Genomic DNA, 19,556 nt, shown 5'->3' on the forward strand with positions numbered 1-19,556 from the left:
TTTCTCCGATGAAAATAGGGACGTCCAAAGGAAAATAGGGACATTCTGGGATCAAATAAAAAACCAGGACCCCTTCTGTAAATCCGGGACTGTCCCTGGAAAATAGGGACACTTGGAGGGTCTGGCAAAGGGCTGCCACATCTAAAAGGGACAAGACCAAAAAATAGGGCGTGCAAAATGGGGAACAATGCCAACACATCAGCTCCTAACTGATAGAGAGAAACGCTTTGCCCCTCTTCCCTGTTCACAATGGAGTGTCCCTATCCTAGCATCTGCTGAAACATGGGCATGTTTAATAGGCCATGTTCAAAGCTGGAAATGCTAAGTCAATGCAAAGAGGAACTGAGCAGGAAGAGCAAACAGCCTCTTGCACACTGTGGAGGTTTGAGGGGCTATTTATGGAGACCTTTTGCGGGAGCCGCAAGAGGTCCTGGCTGGCACACACGCACCTGCAGGGGCCAGGTTGGCAACCCCTGGATCTTCTCAGTAGGCTTCACTGATCACAGCACAAGGGGTGGAACAAGGCAGCAACAGGAGTGAAAGCTTGTCTCAAAAGAAGCGTCCTCAAGTGCAGGAAGACCGCAGAGAAGAAGGCAATAGCACACCTTGCCCTGCATTCTGCAGATTCCTTTGGCACAGTGTTTTACCAGCCCTTTGCACAGGACAGCATGTGGGGATCAGTGAAACACCACACCAAAAGAATCTTGATGCAACATTCATAATGCTGTGCAATTGCACCAAGATTCCTTTTTGGCAGTGTTATGCATCAGTTACACACACTGAATATAGGTCTGGCCCTACCATTAGGCAGAAGGCAATGGTGAACTCCAGTGACAGGGAGCGGCAGTGAAGCCTGGTGGCCTGCCTTGCAGGAGCAGAAGAAAACACTGTCCCATCACCAGTGTTTAAGTAAGATACCTGTCCAGCCAGGTTCTTTACACATTTTTTTTTTAATTCAGTTTTACACTATACATTTGAATTCAAACAATAATAGTAAACATCAACATATAGGATTCCCTGAATCCTTAGCCTTCCCTCCACCCTTCATCATTTCCATAATCAAACTTTATCTGCTGTATCATATAATTTCTCCATTTTTCTTTTTTCAAAAACAACAACAACAATTTTTACCTTAGTTTTAAATACACTACAAGTGTTACTAAAATCCTGCCAAAGTTTTTAATTGTTTGCAGTGTTCTCTTAAGTAACTTGCAAATTTTTCCCATTCCTTATTAAAGTTGACCAGGAAAATCAGAAACCAGGAAGATAGAATCTTGACACATAATTCTTTGCACATAATTCATGTCAGGCTAATGGCAGATTCAGAGAGGAGACGGGAGGTCACTGTCTTAAAAATGCACCAACGGAGCCAGTTCCTGCTCTCCTTGCTAGTGTGCTTGCAGTGCACTGTCCTCCGCACTGCCTCAGTCCTCCTCCTGTTAGGAAGCAGTGACAAACCCGGTGGGAATCTAGCATACAGCCTCTGCTGCATCCAGTGAGCTGAACCTGGTCTTAGGTAGGCTGCAACGGAATGATCAGGAACACTTCCCAACCCATGTTGAAGTGTGTGAGTACACCCCGGTAGGCCCCAGTGAGGATCTGAAGACACTTAGCTGGATCCTCCGAGATATCCGTCTTGGGGGAGGACCACGCCACCTCAAAAAGGGGCTTCTCCCTATCTCTCACCACCGTAGCTGTGACAAGTGTCCCTGGAATTTGGGGACTAGTTTGGCTCTATGGATGGGCAAGTCCCGGGAACGCCTTCATGTACTCAAGGGCCCTTAGTGAGAACTGTCAATATTGATATATCATTTTCTAAGGCTATGGAGTGAACTGGCACAGAACAATAGCCTGAGTGTATGTGTGTGAAAGAGTGCATGTGTGTATATATGGTATACTGTAGCTTGCAACTTCCTGACTTCTTCTGTCCTATTCTAAGGAACATTCATTTCATTCTACTGATTTGGACAAACCGTGCAAAGATGGGGTGTTCGCTTGGGGTCCTTCTGCTTCTCCTGTGTGGTAAGTGCATGTTCAAGACAGTCGCATGTCTAAAGGATGCCAAATCTAAATTTTCTAATACCTCAGTACAGAAGAAGAGTTGCGTTGGTTTGTTTTAACATTTTAGCAACCAAGATTCACACGTGTTCTTTTCTTTTCTTTTTAAAATTATTTTTATTAAGATTTTACAACAAGTTTTAGCATAATCAAAAATTCAAATTACCGGTACATTTTCAGTTAACACCCACCCCCTAACTTTCCCCAGCTTCCCTTTCTGGTTTATAGCATTTTTATTTCTTCTGCTTATAATTTTATATGCCTTATGTACTAAAATTAAAGTTGTACCTCATCAATCTGTTCTTAACATTTTAACTTCATTTTTCTATTTTCTATTTATATTTGTCCGTTGTAAGTGTATTACTCGAATCCTGCAAGTGAGTTCATTTCAATGCATTGTTTCTTTGTTTCTGTGTATATATCATAATAGGTTCCCAATCTTTTTGAAGTCATTGTTGTCCTTATCTTTGAGTCTCTCAGTTAGCTTCATCATTTCAGTGTATTCCATCAACTTTTCTTGCCATTGCTCTTTCATGTATGTTATTTTCAAGGATAGGCACTATACTTGTAATGACATGAACTGTTCTCATGTGTGCTATTATTCTGTAGATTTTAGCAAGTGGTTAGACTGTAGACCAGCATTCCTGAAACTGTAGGGCTTCTCCGCATTATAGGAGGAAGACATGAACCTAAAAGGAACCAGGGAGGGGTGATGAAAGAAAAGTTAGGGGAAGAAAATGCAAATTAAATGTATTGGGGTAGGGGAGAGGAATTGACAGAGGATCAGTAAAAAGAATTTTCAGGGTGGCAAACTTGAAATGAAAAATCCTTCTAAAACCAGATCACCCAATTCTGCCTGAAGTGGTGAAGGCAAATGAAAATAGTTCCAGAGCTAATGTCTGTGCTTAGTTTGATGAAAGCTGAACTATGGAACATGATAGAAGCATGTACAATTTTGCATGGCAAGGGGAAAGTGGACAGAGAAAAGTTTTCCTCCTTCTCTCCTAACACCAGAATGGTGAAGCTGAAAGTTGGAGGATTTGGGACAGCTAAAAGAAAGTTCTTCATGCAGCGCAATGTTAAACCACGGAACTCCTTCCAACAGGAAGCAGTCTTGGCCACCAGTTTGGATGTCAGTTTCCCATTGAGGCGTCTGCCTGGCCACTGCAAGGACAGGATGCTGGTTAGATGGACCCCTTTGGCCTGATTTGGCTAAAGGTTCTTCTTAGGTTCTCAGGCAGGCTTCTTGCTTCCAGCTCTCTCCTTAGGAAGCAGCAACCTGATCCAGTTTGCGGATATGGTCCGTCAGATGACGGGAAGGCTGCCCTCTCTCTTTTACAATGGGTACGGATGTTACTGTGGACTTGGAGGATCCAGAAAGCCCATGGATGAAACTGACTGGTGAGCGGGACTCTCGCTGAGAACAAGGGGTGAGGGAGAAATGGGATTCCGTTCTTTGCATTTAAAGGCAAACCTACCTAATTTGCACTCCCTGAAACGAAACACAAACGGAAATGCAGCCGTTTTGAAATTTGCACTTTGACCAAATTTGCAGTACCATCCTTCATACTAGTAATGGATTCAAATATGCATATGGGGGGGGAGTATGCATAAATATATACAGTGGTACCTCAGGTTACGGGTGGCACTGTGGGTAAACCACAGAGCCTAGGACTTGCCGATCAGAAGGTCGGCGGTTCGAATCCCCACAACAGGGTGAGTTCCCGTTGCTCGGTCCCTGCTCCTGCCAACCTAGCAGTTCGAAACCACGTCAAAGTGCAAATAGATAAATAGGTACCGCTGCGGCGGGAAGGTAAACGGCGTTTCCGTGTGCTGCTCTGGTTCACCAGAAGTGGCTTAGTCATGCTGGCCACATGACCCGGAAGCTGTATGCCGGTTCCCACGGCCAATAAAGCGAGATGAGCGCCGCAACCCCATTCGGCCACGACTGGACCTACCGGTCAGGGGTCCATATACCTTACCTCAGGTTACAGACGCTTCAGATTACAGACTCCGCTAACCCAGAAATAGTACCTCGAGTTAAGAACTTTGCTTCAGGATGAGAACAAAAATCGCGTGGCAGTGGCAGCGGGAGGCCCCATTAGCTAAAGTGGTGCTTCAGGTTAAGAACAGCTTCAGGTTAAGAATGGACCTCCGGAACGAATTAAGTACTTAACCTGAGATACCACTGTATATATATTGGTGGAAATAGCATACCAAAATGCATCATATGTGGGGAAATTGCTTTGCAAGAATGGAGAGCCCCATCACCTAGTTGCAGCACTTGCAGCCAACTTATGCTTTTGGGATTCTGATGAAGACTCTTAAGTCTTCTTCTTCTTTGGCAATCACTCATAACCAAGTAAGATTGTCTTCTATGAACAAGATGTTAACAGTTAGTTAAGTGACTGTGGAGGCTAATTCTAGATCCACACATCCTTCCACAGTGGGGACATAGGTTTCTGGGCTGGAGCTGATCATGGTGAGGGATTGCCAAGTGTGCCTTCCTCTTTGCTTGTTTCTCTCTTTTGTCCTGAGTTCGAGCATCTTCAAAGTCCATGACACCTTTGATAAAGGCTGTTCTCCAATTGGAGTGCTCACAGACCAGTGTTTCCCAATTGTCGGAGCAGGTGGCACTGTGGGCTAAACTACTGAACCACTTGGGCTTGTTGATTGGAAGTTTGGGGGTTCGAACCCCCGCAATGGGATGAGCTCCCGTTGCTCTGCCCTAGCTTCTGCCAACCTAGCAGTTCAAAAACACACCCGTGCAGGTAGATAAATAGGTACTGCTGCTGCGTTTTAGTGTGCTCTGGTTTCTGTCACGGTCCTCCGTGCACCAGTAGTGGTTTAGTCATGCTGGCCACATGACCCAGAAAGTTGTCTATGGACAAACGCCGGCTCCCTTGACCTGAAAAGCGAGATGAGTGCCACACCTGCAACATCCTTTGTGAAAATCAGTCTGGATTATGGGGGCATCATCCAGACTGATCCCACCCCAAAAAAAAACCCTCTACAGCGTGAATAATAATGTACCTAATCTCTCTGTCTTAATTGTCTTCCTTCTTGCCTGAAGTAATCAATTTGATCTGTGCTGCTTCCAGGTGCTGCCATACCCACGATTGTTGCTATGGAAAGATGGAAAAACTGGGTTGCAAACCGAAACTAGAGCTTTATACCTACTTTGTCGGGAAGAGCAGAATCGTGTGTGGTATGTGTGAACATGGAGTATGTTTGGGGTGGCTGCAGATACTTGGATGAGAGCTAGAGATGGGTGAGAAAACCAATCCAGTGGGCTTTTCTGCCAGCTGTTAGGAGCTGACTCTCGGTTCCCGCCTCCCTGCTTCAAGGAAAGGTGTGGCAAAGAATTAGGAAGGTAACTAAACAAGGCAACTAAAGCAAGCAAACAAAAAGCAAACATGCAGGCACAAAGTCAACAAGGATGTGGGGGCTTTTCAGTGTTTTTCAGTGTATGGGCAGAAGTCATGGGTATGTCTAAAGTGCAATTGTCAGACTGGTTGGACACGGAGGAATGTTGGGAGGTACCAGCTGGGGAACCCCCAGGGGAAGAAAGCTCAGAGCCAGGGGATTGGTGGGACAATGATGAGTTGTCAGAGGGAGAAGACTGGGAGGAAGAAGTGTCAAAAACTGAAGAAGTAACAGGGCTTAGTGAGCAGGGGGAGCCTGCGGCAGAGAGCAGTCCAGAATCAGAGCTAAAAGCTGCAGCAGGAGAAGGGGATGAGGGAGGCCAATAGGCAGAGAGGAGTCAGGCTGGTGAAGAAGCATGGGTGTTTCCTCCTGCTGCTGTGACAAGTTTCTCTCCTCTCTGGTCTCCCAGGACCAGGAGAGGCACAACGTGGGAGGAGCAAAGGCAGGCACACCAGCAGAGTCTCAGATTTCTTGAGGAGGAGACTTAGGCAGCTGTGGATGGCAGGGACTTTCAGACAACTGCCTCATAGGGGCAAGACTTGCTGCTGAGCTCATTAGGTCTGGCATCCCTGTGCAGATCCTGATTTTCTAATTAAAAGTTAACTTTTCTTGCTGTGTGTTATTTACTGCTGGCTCGCTCCTGACAGCAATGAGCTCTTGGCTCTCTGGGAAAAGGTTTGAGGCCAAGGGGGCACAGTTGGAAACAGTAAGAGATGCAAAGAGACAAGTGGATGTCTCACTCCTGGGATATGCAGATCTATCTCAACTTTTGGCTCTTTTGTCTTCCAGGTGGAAGGACAATGTGCCAGAAGATGACCTGCGAGTGTGATAAAGTAGCCAGCTTCTGTTTCCAAAAAGCCGCCTATCACATCAAATATGCCTTTTACCTAAACATTCTATGTAGAGGCCCCACGCCTCCTTGCTAGGATCCTGGAAAGGCTGCTTTCTCAAAACTGCCTTCCTGAAGGTGGTGCAGTTAAACATATCCTTTTGCTCAATGTTTATTTCATCCCATCATTTCTTAGAGTCAACCTTGCAGTGCCATTGTCATCACCTGACACACTTGAGATGCCGTGGGGGCAACAAGTGGGCAGGCCACACCACTCCTACCTCTCCTGGGCCTCCAGCACCTGGCAATTTAGTCTGGGAGGCGCTTGCCATTTTTTATTTCCCACAATGCCCTTAGTGTCGTGTCACTGCAGGGCATTTTTGGAAATTTCAAGGACAGCTTCTCCACTTCAAGTGAGGCCCCCTCAGACTTGGAATTGACCCTACCACCTGATCTGGCCTCAACCCCAAACTTGTTTTTCAAGTGACTTAATGATGAATTGTTTGTTCTTAGAAATGCTTGTAAGCCATCCTGAGAGCTATACTGGATAATGGGCAGTTGAGAAGCTGCAGACATGAGTAAATAAAAACAAATAACATGGAATTCATGGTCGCCTCCATAATTTCCCAAACCGGAACAGAGTATTTGGGGGGGTAAACAAAGCTGCAATGGAATCTCAGCTCGTCTGACACATACAGAAGAACGAGGTTTGTAGGACTGAGCTACACTACTTTGAACTGCAATTGGGAGGTACCTTTTTGAATGCTTCCCCTGCATTTAAGAAAAGAAAATAGAATTAGAGAAGAGGTTCAGCACAATGAAAAGCAAGGTAGGGCTTTAGGGCTACTAGCCACAATGACTATACTGTACTCTGCCTCCACAGATGAAGGCAGTTTTACCACTGAGAGTTTGTCACATGTAACCAGTGAAGGCATGGACAGTAGCCAAGCAGTTTCCATGAGAACCAAAATGTATCCAGCTAGAGACTCCAGTGTGCAAGCAGATGAAGAGCAGGCACTACTGACAAGTGGAGTCTAATCCGTGATCCCAAAGTGGGAATTAAGCAGCATGAATACTTGTGGGATTTGCTGCCCTGCCTCAAAGGCTGAGCAAATGTTTATCAAGCCCAAACAGGTTAAATAAGGGATCTGCCCTCAGGATGAAAGATATGCGCCAAACACTGTAGGCAGTGAATATTATTTCTAGAGCCCTGAAATGTTTGCTCCACTTGGCTGAGTTCATCGGATGTTTGCAGGCAAGGTTAGTTCAGCACAATGTTGATCTTGTCTTATGATTTCGTAAACAGACCCCAAATATATTCAAAAGAAGCTATGGTATTTTGCTCATCCTTCAAATGGACATATCCTTTGCAAATTCTTGCATTTCAGTTGGCACTGGAATTTGATAAATCTCAAATCATACTGCAAGGTGGGCTAAACTGCCTGATGTGTCCAGCACGTTTTTGCTTGGGGAACACAAAGGCCTTGCTGCCCCTGTTCTTCCAAGATATGGGTCAAACACTCTGCTATCTTCAGGATTACCCAGAGGCAAACCACTCCACTACATGTGGCAAGTGTGTGTGTGTGTGTGTGTGTGTGGGTGGTTTAGTGGCTAGAGTGCCAGACCAGGGCTTGTTGACCAGGGTTCAAATCCTCACTTAGCCATGAAGCTCCCTGGATGACCTCAGGTCAGTCACACTGTCTGCACAGGAGTGTCATGGGAATAAAGTGAGTTTGTTTTTCTGCACTACATAAAACTCTGATTCTTATTCCTGCCTTTGGTGCTTTAACTGCTTCTATTGCTGGTTTTTAGCACTGCTTTCCCTTAGGTTCAGATTTTATTTTTTTGCCCCTTGAACTTTCCTGCAGAGGCAAGTGTTTCATGTGCCAATGGCAGTCGGGGCCAGAGGCAAAAGTGGGTGGGACTAGAGTGCACATACAATTTGTGCATGCTGGGGAAAGCAGTGGCATGTGCAATCCTGAATGCCAGCGCAAGACCTGCTCTTGGGCTGTGGGCCACTGCCAGGAAGAACCACAGGCTTGTAAAAGGGAAACGTGGCTGTTTTAACTGGTTGATAGCCCCAACAAGGCCAACTTTATTTTGATAACCACAAAGATGCAGAACTTTTATCCCCTCCATTATCCACCAAACATATTTACAACCTCAAACCTGGATCTCTTCTATGGCTCTCTTTTCCAGAACGAAGAGGACTGTCATTACTTGATGTCACCGAGAGGAAAAGTTTTTGGGGTTGCTGAACAGCTGTCCAGATTGTTGGCACCATAGAACTAACTGTAAGGAGAACCTTCACCAAACTGTCCTGTCAGCCTAGCCTGGTGAGAGGCATGATTGACAGCTCTGGCATCAGCTTCCGTTCTAAGGGCAGGGGCAACCACTGCCTTTACAGCAGTCTTGGCCAAATTGCTGCCCTCCAGGTATATTGAACTAACAGCTCCCAAGTGGCCAAGGCTGCACTAGCAGCTTGCATCATGCCACTCCCAGTGGTCCTAAGCTTTCCCTCTGCCCTTTTATAGTTGCATGGCATTTTTTAGTATGTGTTGGCTAAATCCACCCTTTGGCTTATAAGTATCAGAAGCACCAGAACCCTGTTTCCAAACCGCCATCAGGCAAGTGCTACATTTTCCAACTGTCGCAGCACTAGGATAAAAAAGTTGCTTCCATCCAAATTTCGCCTTCCGAATCAACCCATTTAGGCACACTAAACCCACTCTTTATGGCAACTGCAGAATGTATATATTGAAATCACACAAACCCTGTTCCACTCCAGTCAGCCTAGGAACTGGCTAGAGATGACAAGGATTGGAATCCAAAAGCAGCTGGTGGGATTGCAGGCGGGGGGTAGCTTCCCCTTCCCTGCAGTATCTGCTGAATTAGCCTTTTAAAAACCCCAACTATAATAGAACTCTTTAGGGAGGAAAATAGGGGTTTTTTAGCGAACAAAATTAACGAACAAGTGTCCCTTGGAAGTTTGCCAGTATAATTTCTTGGGTCTATAAATTTTAACATGATGAAGAAGTAATTCTTTGAGTACCAAGTGTCTTTGGATGAAGGCCATGACATTCACAAGGAAACAAAACTGCCAATGTTCAAGATGAAAGTAGACTTTGGTTCAGCCTTGTTTGCATCACATACTAGTAAGCTGGCAAGGATGGGGCTTGTCCATTTCCTCCCCATTGTGGGTGAAGTGGCCACAGTTGAAATCCAACTTAGGTAGCGCTGCTCAACCGCTTCATACTTTGATTTGCCCACCCCCACAGGAGGAGCCCATCTCCCTGCATAAGTGGGGCAGGACTAAAAATCCCAAGATGAGATCTGGTCCTTCCCCTACAAGTCTGTAATGGTGGACAGCTGCCCAACCAGTGATGTGACACAATTGTGGCCTATTCCTGCTAGGGGTGCAAGTGAGTAATTGATCAAACAAACCCTGCCGCAGATAGGAAAAGTTTCTCTACACTATTGGCCTGTCTGTATAGAATTTGCTACTATGCACACAACCCACAACCCACCACACACACACCCAGACACAAGCCACCATCATTTCCGTAGGCTAAAGTGCACGATTGATCATTGTCTAGAATTTAACAGTATTGCCATGGGGAGTAGGATTGGGAGGAGAAAGCAACAATCTAACAGGCTCAGTACCAACTTTGGTAGATAAGTTTTCACTTTGGGATGTAAGTCAGAAGCAGTTTTCTTTTTTCCCTGCTGACTTTGCCAAAAAGAAGGTGTGTTCCTGAGCAAAGAAACCCTTTAACCCTCCTGCAGGCGGGGGTCACTGAAAATAAGACAAATTGGGAAGTGGCCATAGAAGATTCGGGAGCAAATTCCATGAGCTCTGCAGCAAGAGGATCCATGATTGGGGATTCCACCCCTAAGGCCTCTGTTGTCCAGGCTCCAGCACAGGAACTGCTCAGCCATCCCACACCAGTGTTCTTGTGCACAACTGAAGAATTGTTTAACCGTCAGTTAAACAGCATAGCAGACACCCCTGTTCACAAAGACAGACAGGGGCGAAGTGTTTGCTCTGAAGAGGGTACTTTTGGGGTGCAAAGTTCAGCGGCCAGAGTTTCACTTTCCCACGCACATCAGAAATGGGGAAACACCATTAAGTCAGATGTTGAGAGCCGCAATGGTCTTCACCAGGGTGACCTGCGACTCAGACTCCATGGCGTTCTTATTATTGTCTGAGAGGTTGCTCTTGCTTGCTAGGACTTTCTGCCGGTGTCTGTCTTCCTGCCTTCGCTTCTTCTCCAGTCGCTGTTGCTTCTTCTCCTGCCTGTTGGGCACCTGCCGGAGGGGAGAATTAGCAAAGCACTGAAGGAGGAGGAGGACTGTGATTTAGAGGGACCCCCTGGGTAGCAGAGTCTGGGGTGCAAGTGTCAGAGGAAGGCAGGGACCAAGGCCTAAACAAAGGGGACACCAAGAAAGGGATGGACTTTGCCATTGTCCTGGATGGGCAGGAGGAGAGAGTGGCAGCACAACAAGCAAATAACAAAATGACAGGAGCTGCTTCAATCATTCTGTGGGACTTAGGGCTGTGCAACAGCTTTGGCCAAATTCAGAACTGAATCAGGCCAATTTTTTCCCTGTTCAGATTGGATGGAAGAAGCAACAAATCGCTCCAGAGCAAATTAGGCTGTCCCAGATCGATTCATGGCAATTTGTGCTGATCGGTAGCTCAACACAGCACTTAGAAAGCCAGACAGTTTCCAAACTGCTGCGGTTATTAATTATAAAGCCATGTAAGGACACCAGGGTTGGGAGCTGGAGGAAAGTTAGAATGCTATGAACAGGTCCAGACCAGATCTTATCTGGATTCACAAATCTGGACTACAAATCAGATCAGTTCAGTGTGTCTAGGGTATGGGACAGTAGGAATTAAGGGAATGACTGATTTGGCAAGACTGCAGTTTTAAAGATCACCCTTCCCAACCTAATGCCCTGCAGGCAGTTTTGAGTACAATTCCCACCAGCTCTGGGGCTGATGGAGTCATGAACCTGGAGGACACAAGGTCGGGCAAGGCTGTTTTGGATGAAGCACATGCATTGAAGGGATTTCTTTTTAAGTCATACCACCACAAGCCTGAGTGGAGTGTCTGGACAAGGAGATGGATGGCAATGCTGGAAGGACATGTCGGGAGAGAGCAGATCTCAGAATTTCTGCCTGGGACGTGACTCTGACATCATCCAGGCAGATTCCTCTGTGGAATCCCCCATTAAAAGTATTACTGCAAGGCGGGGGGGGGGACCCCAGGGCTCCCACAGAACTCCCCCCTCCCCCTCCCCTTCAAGATACCTTTGGTGCCTGTTTTTTACTGGCTTGGTTTCCTTCCAGCGAGCTCATTTGGGGCTTGTTGTTTTCTATTTCCTGGCTCCCAAAAATCCTAGTGCCACTTCCATTCTCTTCCCACAGGGCTGGCCTGGGATGCAGTTTTGGTCGGTTTGTCTCCTGGGCTTCCTGGGCTTTCTCAGCATCTAGGAGAAAGACAGTGATTTGTCAGAGACCCATCCTGGGCCAAGGGGGTGGACTAGATTGCCCTTGGGGTCCCTCCCCATTCCACAATACTGATTCTAGAAGATGCAGTGGAATGGGCCCTTATTGTGGAGTGGCAGAGGGGAGGAAAGGGTAGCAAGGGAGAACCAGCAAACAGAAGGCTTAAGGCAGCCTGTCTCCCATCCATCCATTCCTTCCTGCAAGTGGTCCCCCCTCCCGGTGGGTTTATTTCCTGGTCTTGTAGCTGCCTGGAACAGGGTATCTGTAAATGGGAAGCAGCAAGGAGGTGGGAGAGCTAAGTACACCCCCCCCTATCCCCACCTGCCAGAGGAGGTTGTGGCAGACACCAGCTTGGGCAGCTCTAGACAAGTAGGGCTATCAGTAGCTACTAGCCAGCATGGGTACGTTCTCCCTCCACTATCAGAGGCAGCATGTCTCTGAATAGCAGCCATTGCTGGAAACCACAAGAGGGGAGAGTGCTCCAGCTTGCCAGTTTCCCACAGTCATCTGGTTGGCCCCTGTGAGAACAGGATGGGGGACTAGACAGAGGTGGAATAAGAACAGTGTGACCAGTACTGCTACACTGGGGGATCAAGCCTAGGGGGCGCTGCAGGGTGTCGCAACTATGATGTAGTGAATTGAACAGAAACAAAGATGAGAGGCAGGAGGCATGAAATTTTGGCCTCACACAGGGCACCACTGAAATTTGAAAGATTGAAGTCCACCCCCGGACTAGATGGACTCCCTTTGGCCTGATCCAGCACCCAGGCTCTTTTTAGGTCATTATCCCTCCATATCTATTCCATCTCTGAAGTGGCAGGGCATGTTTGACAGGTGAGATTCATGCACCTGCCTCATAATTCTCCCTTAGTTAACCTATCAGGAAGATGCTGTGAACACAATGGAAGACTGTGGGCCAGGAACACTTAACTGCAGCCTCTGGAAGGCTCTTAGAATCATAGAATTGTAAAGTTGGAAAGGACGCCAAAGGCCATCAAATCCAAACCCCTGCAATGCAGGGATTTGGGGGGAGGGGGGGCGTGTTCCGCTTCCATGTTGCTTCCCTCCTTTATTTCAAACTGGCTGCTTTACTGTAATTGGTAACTGTGTGGCAAGAGCAGCCCATTACTCACGGAGCCTTTTCACTTCATTTATCTGACACACAACAAATATTGCAGACTCGATATTGTAGTCCTCAGTTTCAAGGATCCGGATGATTAAATCAGAATCCTGAAAAGCAAACAACATGTGCCAGATAGACAGTGAATTTTACTGTTGTACAGCAGGCTTGTTTACGCACATAACCCTCTGTATTATCCACCCAGGCAACCAAGATGCGTTCTCAGAGTTCAATAACATATTCTAGCAGGAAGAAACACTTAAGGAGGGAATGACGAATGGCAGATGAGGGCTGCAGCTAGGGGAGAGGGGGCTTAGCCTAGTGCCAACTAGGGGCACATTTAGCTCCTGGGGCTGAGGTTACACCCATCTTACAGCAAGAGAAGGAAATCTGTGGACCTCCAGACACTGTCAAGGGACAGCTTTAATCATCCCTGACTACTGATGGGACTACTGGAACTGATGGGATCTCAATTCCATTATCATCACCATCTGGGGGGCCTTGGGCTTCCCACCCCTCACTGCCCGAGAGGGACCTCCACCAGCATTTCCCCAAGCAAAGGAATGGCACAGGCTCACCAGGCAGCCGGTTGCATTCCGCACTTTCTGGACAGCATCCTCAATTTCGTCTTGGACTTCCTCTTCTGATTCTGCTTCCTCCTTCTCTTTTTTATTACATTCGTTTCTGCACAACATCTGGAATGACAGGAAGGCATTGCAATATATCATCCTATGTCGGGGGGGGGGTACGGGTGTATCGTGTGAGCAAGGCCTGCCATTTATTCCACTGAAAATATTTATAGGCCACTATTCAAACAAAATGGTTTGGAAAATATGGCTTACAAAATGGTTTACAAAAATACACAAATAGAACAAAATGGTATACAAAAATTTTGTAACCCAGAATTGGCTTACATTTTGTAAACCAAAATGGTTTACAAAAATATACACAAATAAATAAACCCAGTGCCTTTCCAATGTAATCGGTCTCTCAGCAGGCAGACAGGAGACCACCCAGGTGGGAAAGAGCCATGCACAGCTGCTCAAGGACTCCCCAGAGGCTTCTGCACATGGAAGTTTATGTGAGTGAAAGAGAGAGAGAAAGTGTCAGTGAATGTGTGTCTTCAACAATTTCAGTTGCAAGCCAGAATTATTCCCACCTGCCCAGCAGTTTCTGGAATGAAAAATCACCAGGAAACGGGCTAAATGATCAGAAGATGGTTGCAGCACTGCGTGAAACTGAGCAGCCACACGCTTCAGGGAGAGTGTCAATTCACCTTTGACAGTGGGTCAGAGTATCTGGTACCTGCTATCAGAGATCCTTTATTAGCTGGAGTTGCCAGGAACTACACTTGCTCCTTCTGCATGCCAAGCAAGTGCTCTACAGCTGAGCTAGGCATCCCTCCTAAACCCTTATCTTACCCAGCTTGGATAATTAAATCCAAGCAGGCTCCCACCCACTGCTTAATTCATTCCACAACATCTGTTTTAACAGGGTATGAAATCTGTTAAAATGCATTACTTTGCTTTTACAGCATCACTGTATTGCCAAGCTAAGCATCCACTGTTCAGCAAAAAGAGAAAGCCCCATGCCAGGAACATCTCCAGAGAGTACCTAGCAGGGCCCAGAACCAACCTCTGTCTGTAGCCGGGCAGGAGCCTCAGAGTTGTCGTTAATCTTCCGGACGCTGTCATAGTGCTCTCCATATCGATATGCAATGTGCAGCTCTCGAGCGTTGCTTTTGTCTGTTCCACGAATCTGAGAAAGAAGAGTGGGTCGGGGCAGATGAATGATGAGAGATTGGTGCAAGTGGGGCTTTAAATCTGGATGCTTTCAAGAGCATTCAACTTCCTCAAAAAGAAGCAATGCCTTTACTAAGGCAAGTGCTTGCCATTTCCAGTGTGGATTCATGTGATTTATTGGTTCTACAGTTTCCATCTATCTAGCTCAGTGAAGGGGAGGCCCGCAAGCCTCTCATAACTCTACCAAGAAGAACTCCCTTCTGCCAGTTCCCCCATCCAGCACCTAGATCCTTAGCAAGGATGCGTTTCATGGGTCAGCTGTGTCAGAAATACCAATAAAAGGAAAGCCCAAATTTGGAAGCCCAGCTTATAAGTATGGCAGAGGATTTCAAGACCAAGGGAAATATGAATGGTGACATTATTCCAATGTAATATTTGTAACATTTTGTACCAGCCGCAATTCCAAACAAGTTGTCATAGACAGGCCTATGTGGGGTGCACTGAAATAATATAATCTAGATGCCTATTTTGCATAAGAAAGGGGCTGGCCCCCCTTCTCCAAATTTGGAAAATTGTAAGCCGTATTGCAACAGGAGGAAAATTATGCATTAACCGGAGTAATGGCACATTATGACAAATTGAGTGTTTTGAGGCTTACCTGCCACAAAGGGGCATTGAGCTGGTGAATGACAACATTGACTTGATTGTTCTTTGCAAAGGCTACAATGGCATCGTTGCCAGCAAAAGTTCCAGGCTGTGCCAAATTGGCAACTGGAAAAGATAAGAAGAGAGGAGCAGAAGAAATGAAATGTACATTGAAGGAGGACAAAAAGCAAATAAAAGAAAGATGCTACACAGATAAGGCAATGGCAACAGCACAGAACAAAAGACCCTTTGACAAGAACAAGTGAAGTTGCCAAAGGGACATTCACTTGGAGTAATGCCAGGCAACCAAGACCTGCAAGATCCCATTCAGCTCTTGATGGGGGTACATGGAGATGTTTTATCTATAAACCTGTGTCACTGACAACATTCACTCCCAATTTAAAGCAAATATGGGACTACGTATGGAAATATTAATGGTTCTCCTATAATGATACAATGTGAATGTAGGCTGAGACTTATTCTGATGCAATGCATTGGAGTACACACATTTTTTCTTCCAAAGGCCTCCAAGCATTGGTATGTATTGTATAGGGTTGCCATATTTCAAAAAGTAAAAACGCCAAGAGATATTGAGCTTCTAGCTTTTTTTAGACAAACCCCAAAATTGTTGAGCTTTTTCTTACAAAAACGCCAAAAAACCAACATTTTTCAATTCACTTGCCAGGACAAACCACCGCCTTTTGGAAATTACCCCCTTTCATCAATTCTGCCTTTGAGATCCCCGGAATTATTACAGCCCTAGTATTGTACATACGTCCCACAATTCAAACAGGCTTCCTTAACTTGCCATCTTCCAGATGTTTTGGAAGATTCCCAGAGGCCCCAGACAGCAACTATGGAAATTATAATCCAAATATCTGGAAAGTGGCAAGGTGAGGAAAGCGGAGTTAGACAAGCATTTTAAACAGTTCAACAGCAACAACAGTAGTAGCACAGCAGGGCGAGACAAACATAAGAGCACAACAGGAGAATATATGTTAACCTAGATGTCTGGGAAAATAAAAACAGACATGTCCTAGGCAACCTTTCTAGTGGGACGCGGGTGGCGCTGTGGGTAAAACCTCAGCGCCTAGAAGAAGAAGAAGAAGAAGAGTTTGGATTTGATATCCCGCCTTTCACTCCCTTTAAGGAGTCTCAAAGCGGCTAACATTCTCCTTTCCCTTCCTCCCCCACAACAAACACTCTGTGAGGTGAGTGGGGCTGAGAGACTTCAAGGAAGTGTGACTAGCCCAAGGTCACCCAGCAGCTGCATGTGGAGGAGCGGAGACGCGAACCCGGTTCACCAGATTATGAGACTACCGCTCTTAACCACTACACCACACTGGCCTAGGACTTGCCAATCGCATGGTCGGCGGTTCGAATCCCCGCGGCGGGGTGCGCTCCCGTCGTTCGGTCCCAGCGACTGCCAACCTAGCAGTTCGAAAGCACCTCCGAGTGCAAGTAGATAAATAGGGCCTGCTTACCAGCGGGAAGGTAAACGGCGTTCCGTGTGCTGCGCTGGCTCACCAGATGCAGCTTGTCACGCTGGCCATGTGACCCGGAAGTGTCTGCAGACAGCGCTGGCTCTCAGCCTATAGAGATGAGCGCACAACCCTAGACTCTGGCAAGACTGGCCCGTACGGGCAGGGGTACCTAGGCAACCTTTCTAGGTTTTGAATGTGACCTCAACATACAGACCCTGATGCCAAGCCATAAAGCAGGAGTGGCTAACTCCCATCAGGCCCAAGCAAGAGTCAGGGATGCCAGGAATTGCAGTCCAGCACCCTCTGAGGGTCACAGGTTAGCCACCCCTGCAATGGAAAGCTTTAAATATAAGCACCAGCACTTTGAACAGAGCTTAGAACCAGTGCAATACACAGGGCCGTCTTAAGCATATCTGGCGCCGTGGTGCAAAGATACCTCCGGCACCCCGTTTCCCAGAGTTGTTGACTTGTCGACCTTTTCCTAGCCTCTGCGGAGATCACTCTCCTCCCACGGAGGCTTGGGAAGGAAGCTGCAGCCCGCTAGTCATATAGTTGGAAAGGCGCAGTTTCCATCCTAAGCCTCTGCAGGGATCACTCTCCTCCCGCGGAGGCTTGGGAGGCAAGCTGCATGCCCGCCAGTCATATGGTTGATGGGGCACAGCTGGCGGGCGTGTAGGGAAAGGAGAGGCCGCCAGCAAACCTGCGCAGCTCCTCCACTCACTGGGGCGCCCGAGGGGCCAGAGACCTGGCACAACGCGCCAGTAAGCCCAATAGGAAAGACGGCTCTGGCAATACATATTCCCGCTGGCTGATCCCACTTAGCAGCCTAGCAGCCTGTATTTTGGACAAACAGCACTCAAAAGCAGCAGTAGGCACAACTTCCGCTTCTCACAAAGGGCACCCACCGTGTTTCTCAAAAGGAACATCATCCTCCACAAAAGGCTCAAAGTCCTCCCGTTGCTTTATCATGTAGTCCACAGTTTCCTGGCGGTGTTTGAGGTGGTCTCGGGAGTGACCTTCAAGCTGGTCCCCAAGAGCCCGGAACAAGCAGTTCCTGTGGGAAGACATTATGCCCAATTGAGTTTGTCTGAAGGAGATTTGTCAAGGGGTGTTGGAGTAAAATCATGGTCCTTGGTTTATTAACAATTCAGGACTGAATCAACAGAGGTCCATAAGAAGCTGCCTTACTCTGAATTATGCCACTGGTGCATCTAGCTTTACACTCACAGGCAGCAGCAGGTCTCCAGAATTTTCAACAGGGGCCTCCCTCAGCTCTACCTGAAGATGCCAGTATTGATCCTGGGACGTTCTGCATGCAAAGCAGGTGCCATGGTCTTACTAAGCTCTTTTGTCAAATCACACTATACAAGGTTTTCCCTCCAGTACAATACAATTTGGATGTCTGTCTAGCCAAGCCTATGTCCCTGATCCTCACATTTCCTTTTGTGTGTTTTTTTGTCTGCTTTTTTTAAGGATCCCAAAAATAACTTAAAAACTTAAAAACTGATGCCTGGGTTTATTTCCTCCTCTATCCCAATCCACTTTCCTTTTGTGCTGCACCCAGTGCTTTTTTCTTTAAAAATGTTTAGGAGTACTGTACTGTACTCTCATTTTGACTCAAGAAAGTCACCATTTTCTAGTTCAAACCGGGGGAAATACAGGAAATGGACAAAAGTACAAAGATTCACAAAATGTTTAGGGGTATGTATCCCCCTGCATCCCCACAGAAGAAAAGCTCTGGCTGCACCTTTTCAGACTGGCAGCCTGAGAACAGGGAAAGTCTGTCTTTCCGTTTTAGACTTTTTAGAGCATTCTGTAAGCTATTCTTGAGAGCCTTTTTTGTCTAAAAAGCAGGAGAAAGGTTCGTTGCATAAATAAATAAATAAATAAATAAATAAATAAGGGAGAAATGGATAAAGATGGCAGTCCTTGGGGAATGAGCAGGGAGTATAATTCTGCTTCCTTTTCCAACTTGCTCCTTTAATGAATCTAAAGAAAACAAGGAAATTCAACAGCAGCTTTTTCCCCACAACTTCCTACCATGGAGAGAAGGAAAGCTTTACATGCCAGACTCCTGATTGTCTTGAGCTTGATAAAAACACAGGGGCCTTTTAAAAACGCCAGAAAATAAGCTGGCAACGCTAAAGAAAGATATTGGAATGGGAACGGGGTCTTGGCTCAGAACGTTTGCTGGGCCGTAGGGGCGGAGCCACTGAGAGTGGGCGGAGTTTGCTTCTAGACATCAAAGTTGAGGGACGGAACAAAGCAACCACTGGCGCCTCAGCTGCAAAGGCCGTGGCTTGGAACCCTCGCGCGCAGAGGGCGGCTGTGGGCGGGGCGTGGAGGGTTGTAGGCGGGTGTAGCTTAGATCACCCTCTCGCCAGCAGGAGCCGTTGCGGTGGGCGGAGTTTCAAAGCTGAGAGGGCGGGGCATGGCTCACCCGTCGCCCGGCACCTCCCTGAGGCGCAGCCCGAGCGCCTGCAGCTGCCCGGCCAGGCCTCCCTCGCCCTCGGCCTGGGGTCGGTTCCGCCTTTCGCGCGCCAGCGCCCTCCGAGCCGCTCGCTCGTCCCGCTTCCGTTCCGTCTCCGCCTTCCCCGGCCGGGCCTTTGCCGCTTGCTTGCGGGACATCGTCGCGGGAGAGCCCGAAAACCGGCTCCTGTCAGTCGGCGGCGAACGCTGTTCTCGTTACTGCGCCTGCGCGCCAAGCCCATTTCCGCCTGACGCGGAAGCAACTAAG

The 19,556-nt window shown here is 47.2% G+C and overlaps 2 protein-coding genes across 2 annotated transcripts; one reads left to right on the plus strand and one right to left on the minus strand.

The window, feature by feature from the left end:
- Positions 1-1,811: 1,811 nt before the first annotated feature.
- LOC309538110 (group IIE secretory phospholipase A2-like) lies at positions 1,812-6,916 on the plus strand. The gene is made up of 4 exons (XM_082233360.1): positions 1,812-2,022; positions 3,315-3,459; positions 5,160-5,266; positions 6,274-6,916. The coding sequence occupies exons 1-4, from the start codon at positions 1,860-1,862 to the stop codon at positions 6,408-6,410; spliced, it is 552 nt and encodes a 183-aa protein (XP_082089486.1). The 5' UTR covers positions 1,812-1,859; the 3' UTR covers positions 6,411-6,916.
- Positions 6,917-8,374: 1,458 nt separating this feature from the next.
- OTUD3 (OTU deubiquitinase 3) lies at positions 8,375-19,552 on the minus strand. Its single transcript, XM_082230833.1, has 8 exons — positions 19,260-19,552; positions 17,725-17,873; positions 15,349-15,461; positions 14,584-14,706; positions 13,527-13,643; positions 12,962-13,058; positions 11,631-11,809; positions 8,375-10,621 (listed from the first exon to the last, which is right to left on the minus strand). The coding sequence occupies exons 1-8, from the start codon at positions 19,445-19,447 to the stop codon at positions 10,445-10,447; spliced, it is 1,143 nt and encodes a 380-aa protein (XP_082086959.1). The 5' UTR covers positions 19,448-19,552; the 3' UTR covers positions 8,375-10,444.
- Positions 19,553-19,556: the final 4 nt, after the last annotated feature.

Source organism: Podarcis vaucheri, assembly GCF_965113315.1.
Source record: "Podarcis vaucheri genome assembly, chromosome: 7".
Taxonomy (NCBI): Eukaryota; Metazoa; Chordata; class Lepidosauria; order Squamata; family Lacertidae; genus Podarcis; species Podarcis vaucheri.

Bases quoted from the DNA above. Each gene is read 5' to 3' on its own strand.
- LOC309538110 (XM_082233360.1), top strand. From the start codon at position 1,860: ATGTGTGTGAAAGAGTGCATGTGTGTATATATGGTATACTGTAGCTTG. The intron at 2,023-3,314 runs GTAAGTGCATGT...TCTTGCTTCCAG, and splicing joins CCTTCTGCTTCTCCTGTGTG to CTCTCTCCTTAGGAAGCAGC. The intron at 5,267-6,273 runs GTATGTGTGAAC...TTTGTCTTCCAG, and splicing joins GAAGAGCAGAATCGTGTGTG to GTGGAAGGACAATGTGCCAG.
- OTUD3 (XM_082230833.1), bottom strand. From the start codon at position 19,447: ATGTCCCGCAAGCAAGCGGCAAAGGCCCGGCCGGGGAAGGCGGAGACG. The intron at 13,059-13,526 runs GTGAGCCTGTGC...TTTGCTTTTCAG, and splicing joins GGAATGCAACCGGCTGCCTG to GATTCTGATTTAATCATCCG. The intron at 10,622-11,630 runs GTATCTTGAAGG...CCCCTCCGGCAG, and splicing joins GTAAAAAACAGGCACCAAAG to GTGCCCAACAGGCAGGAGAA.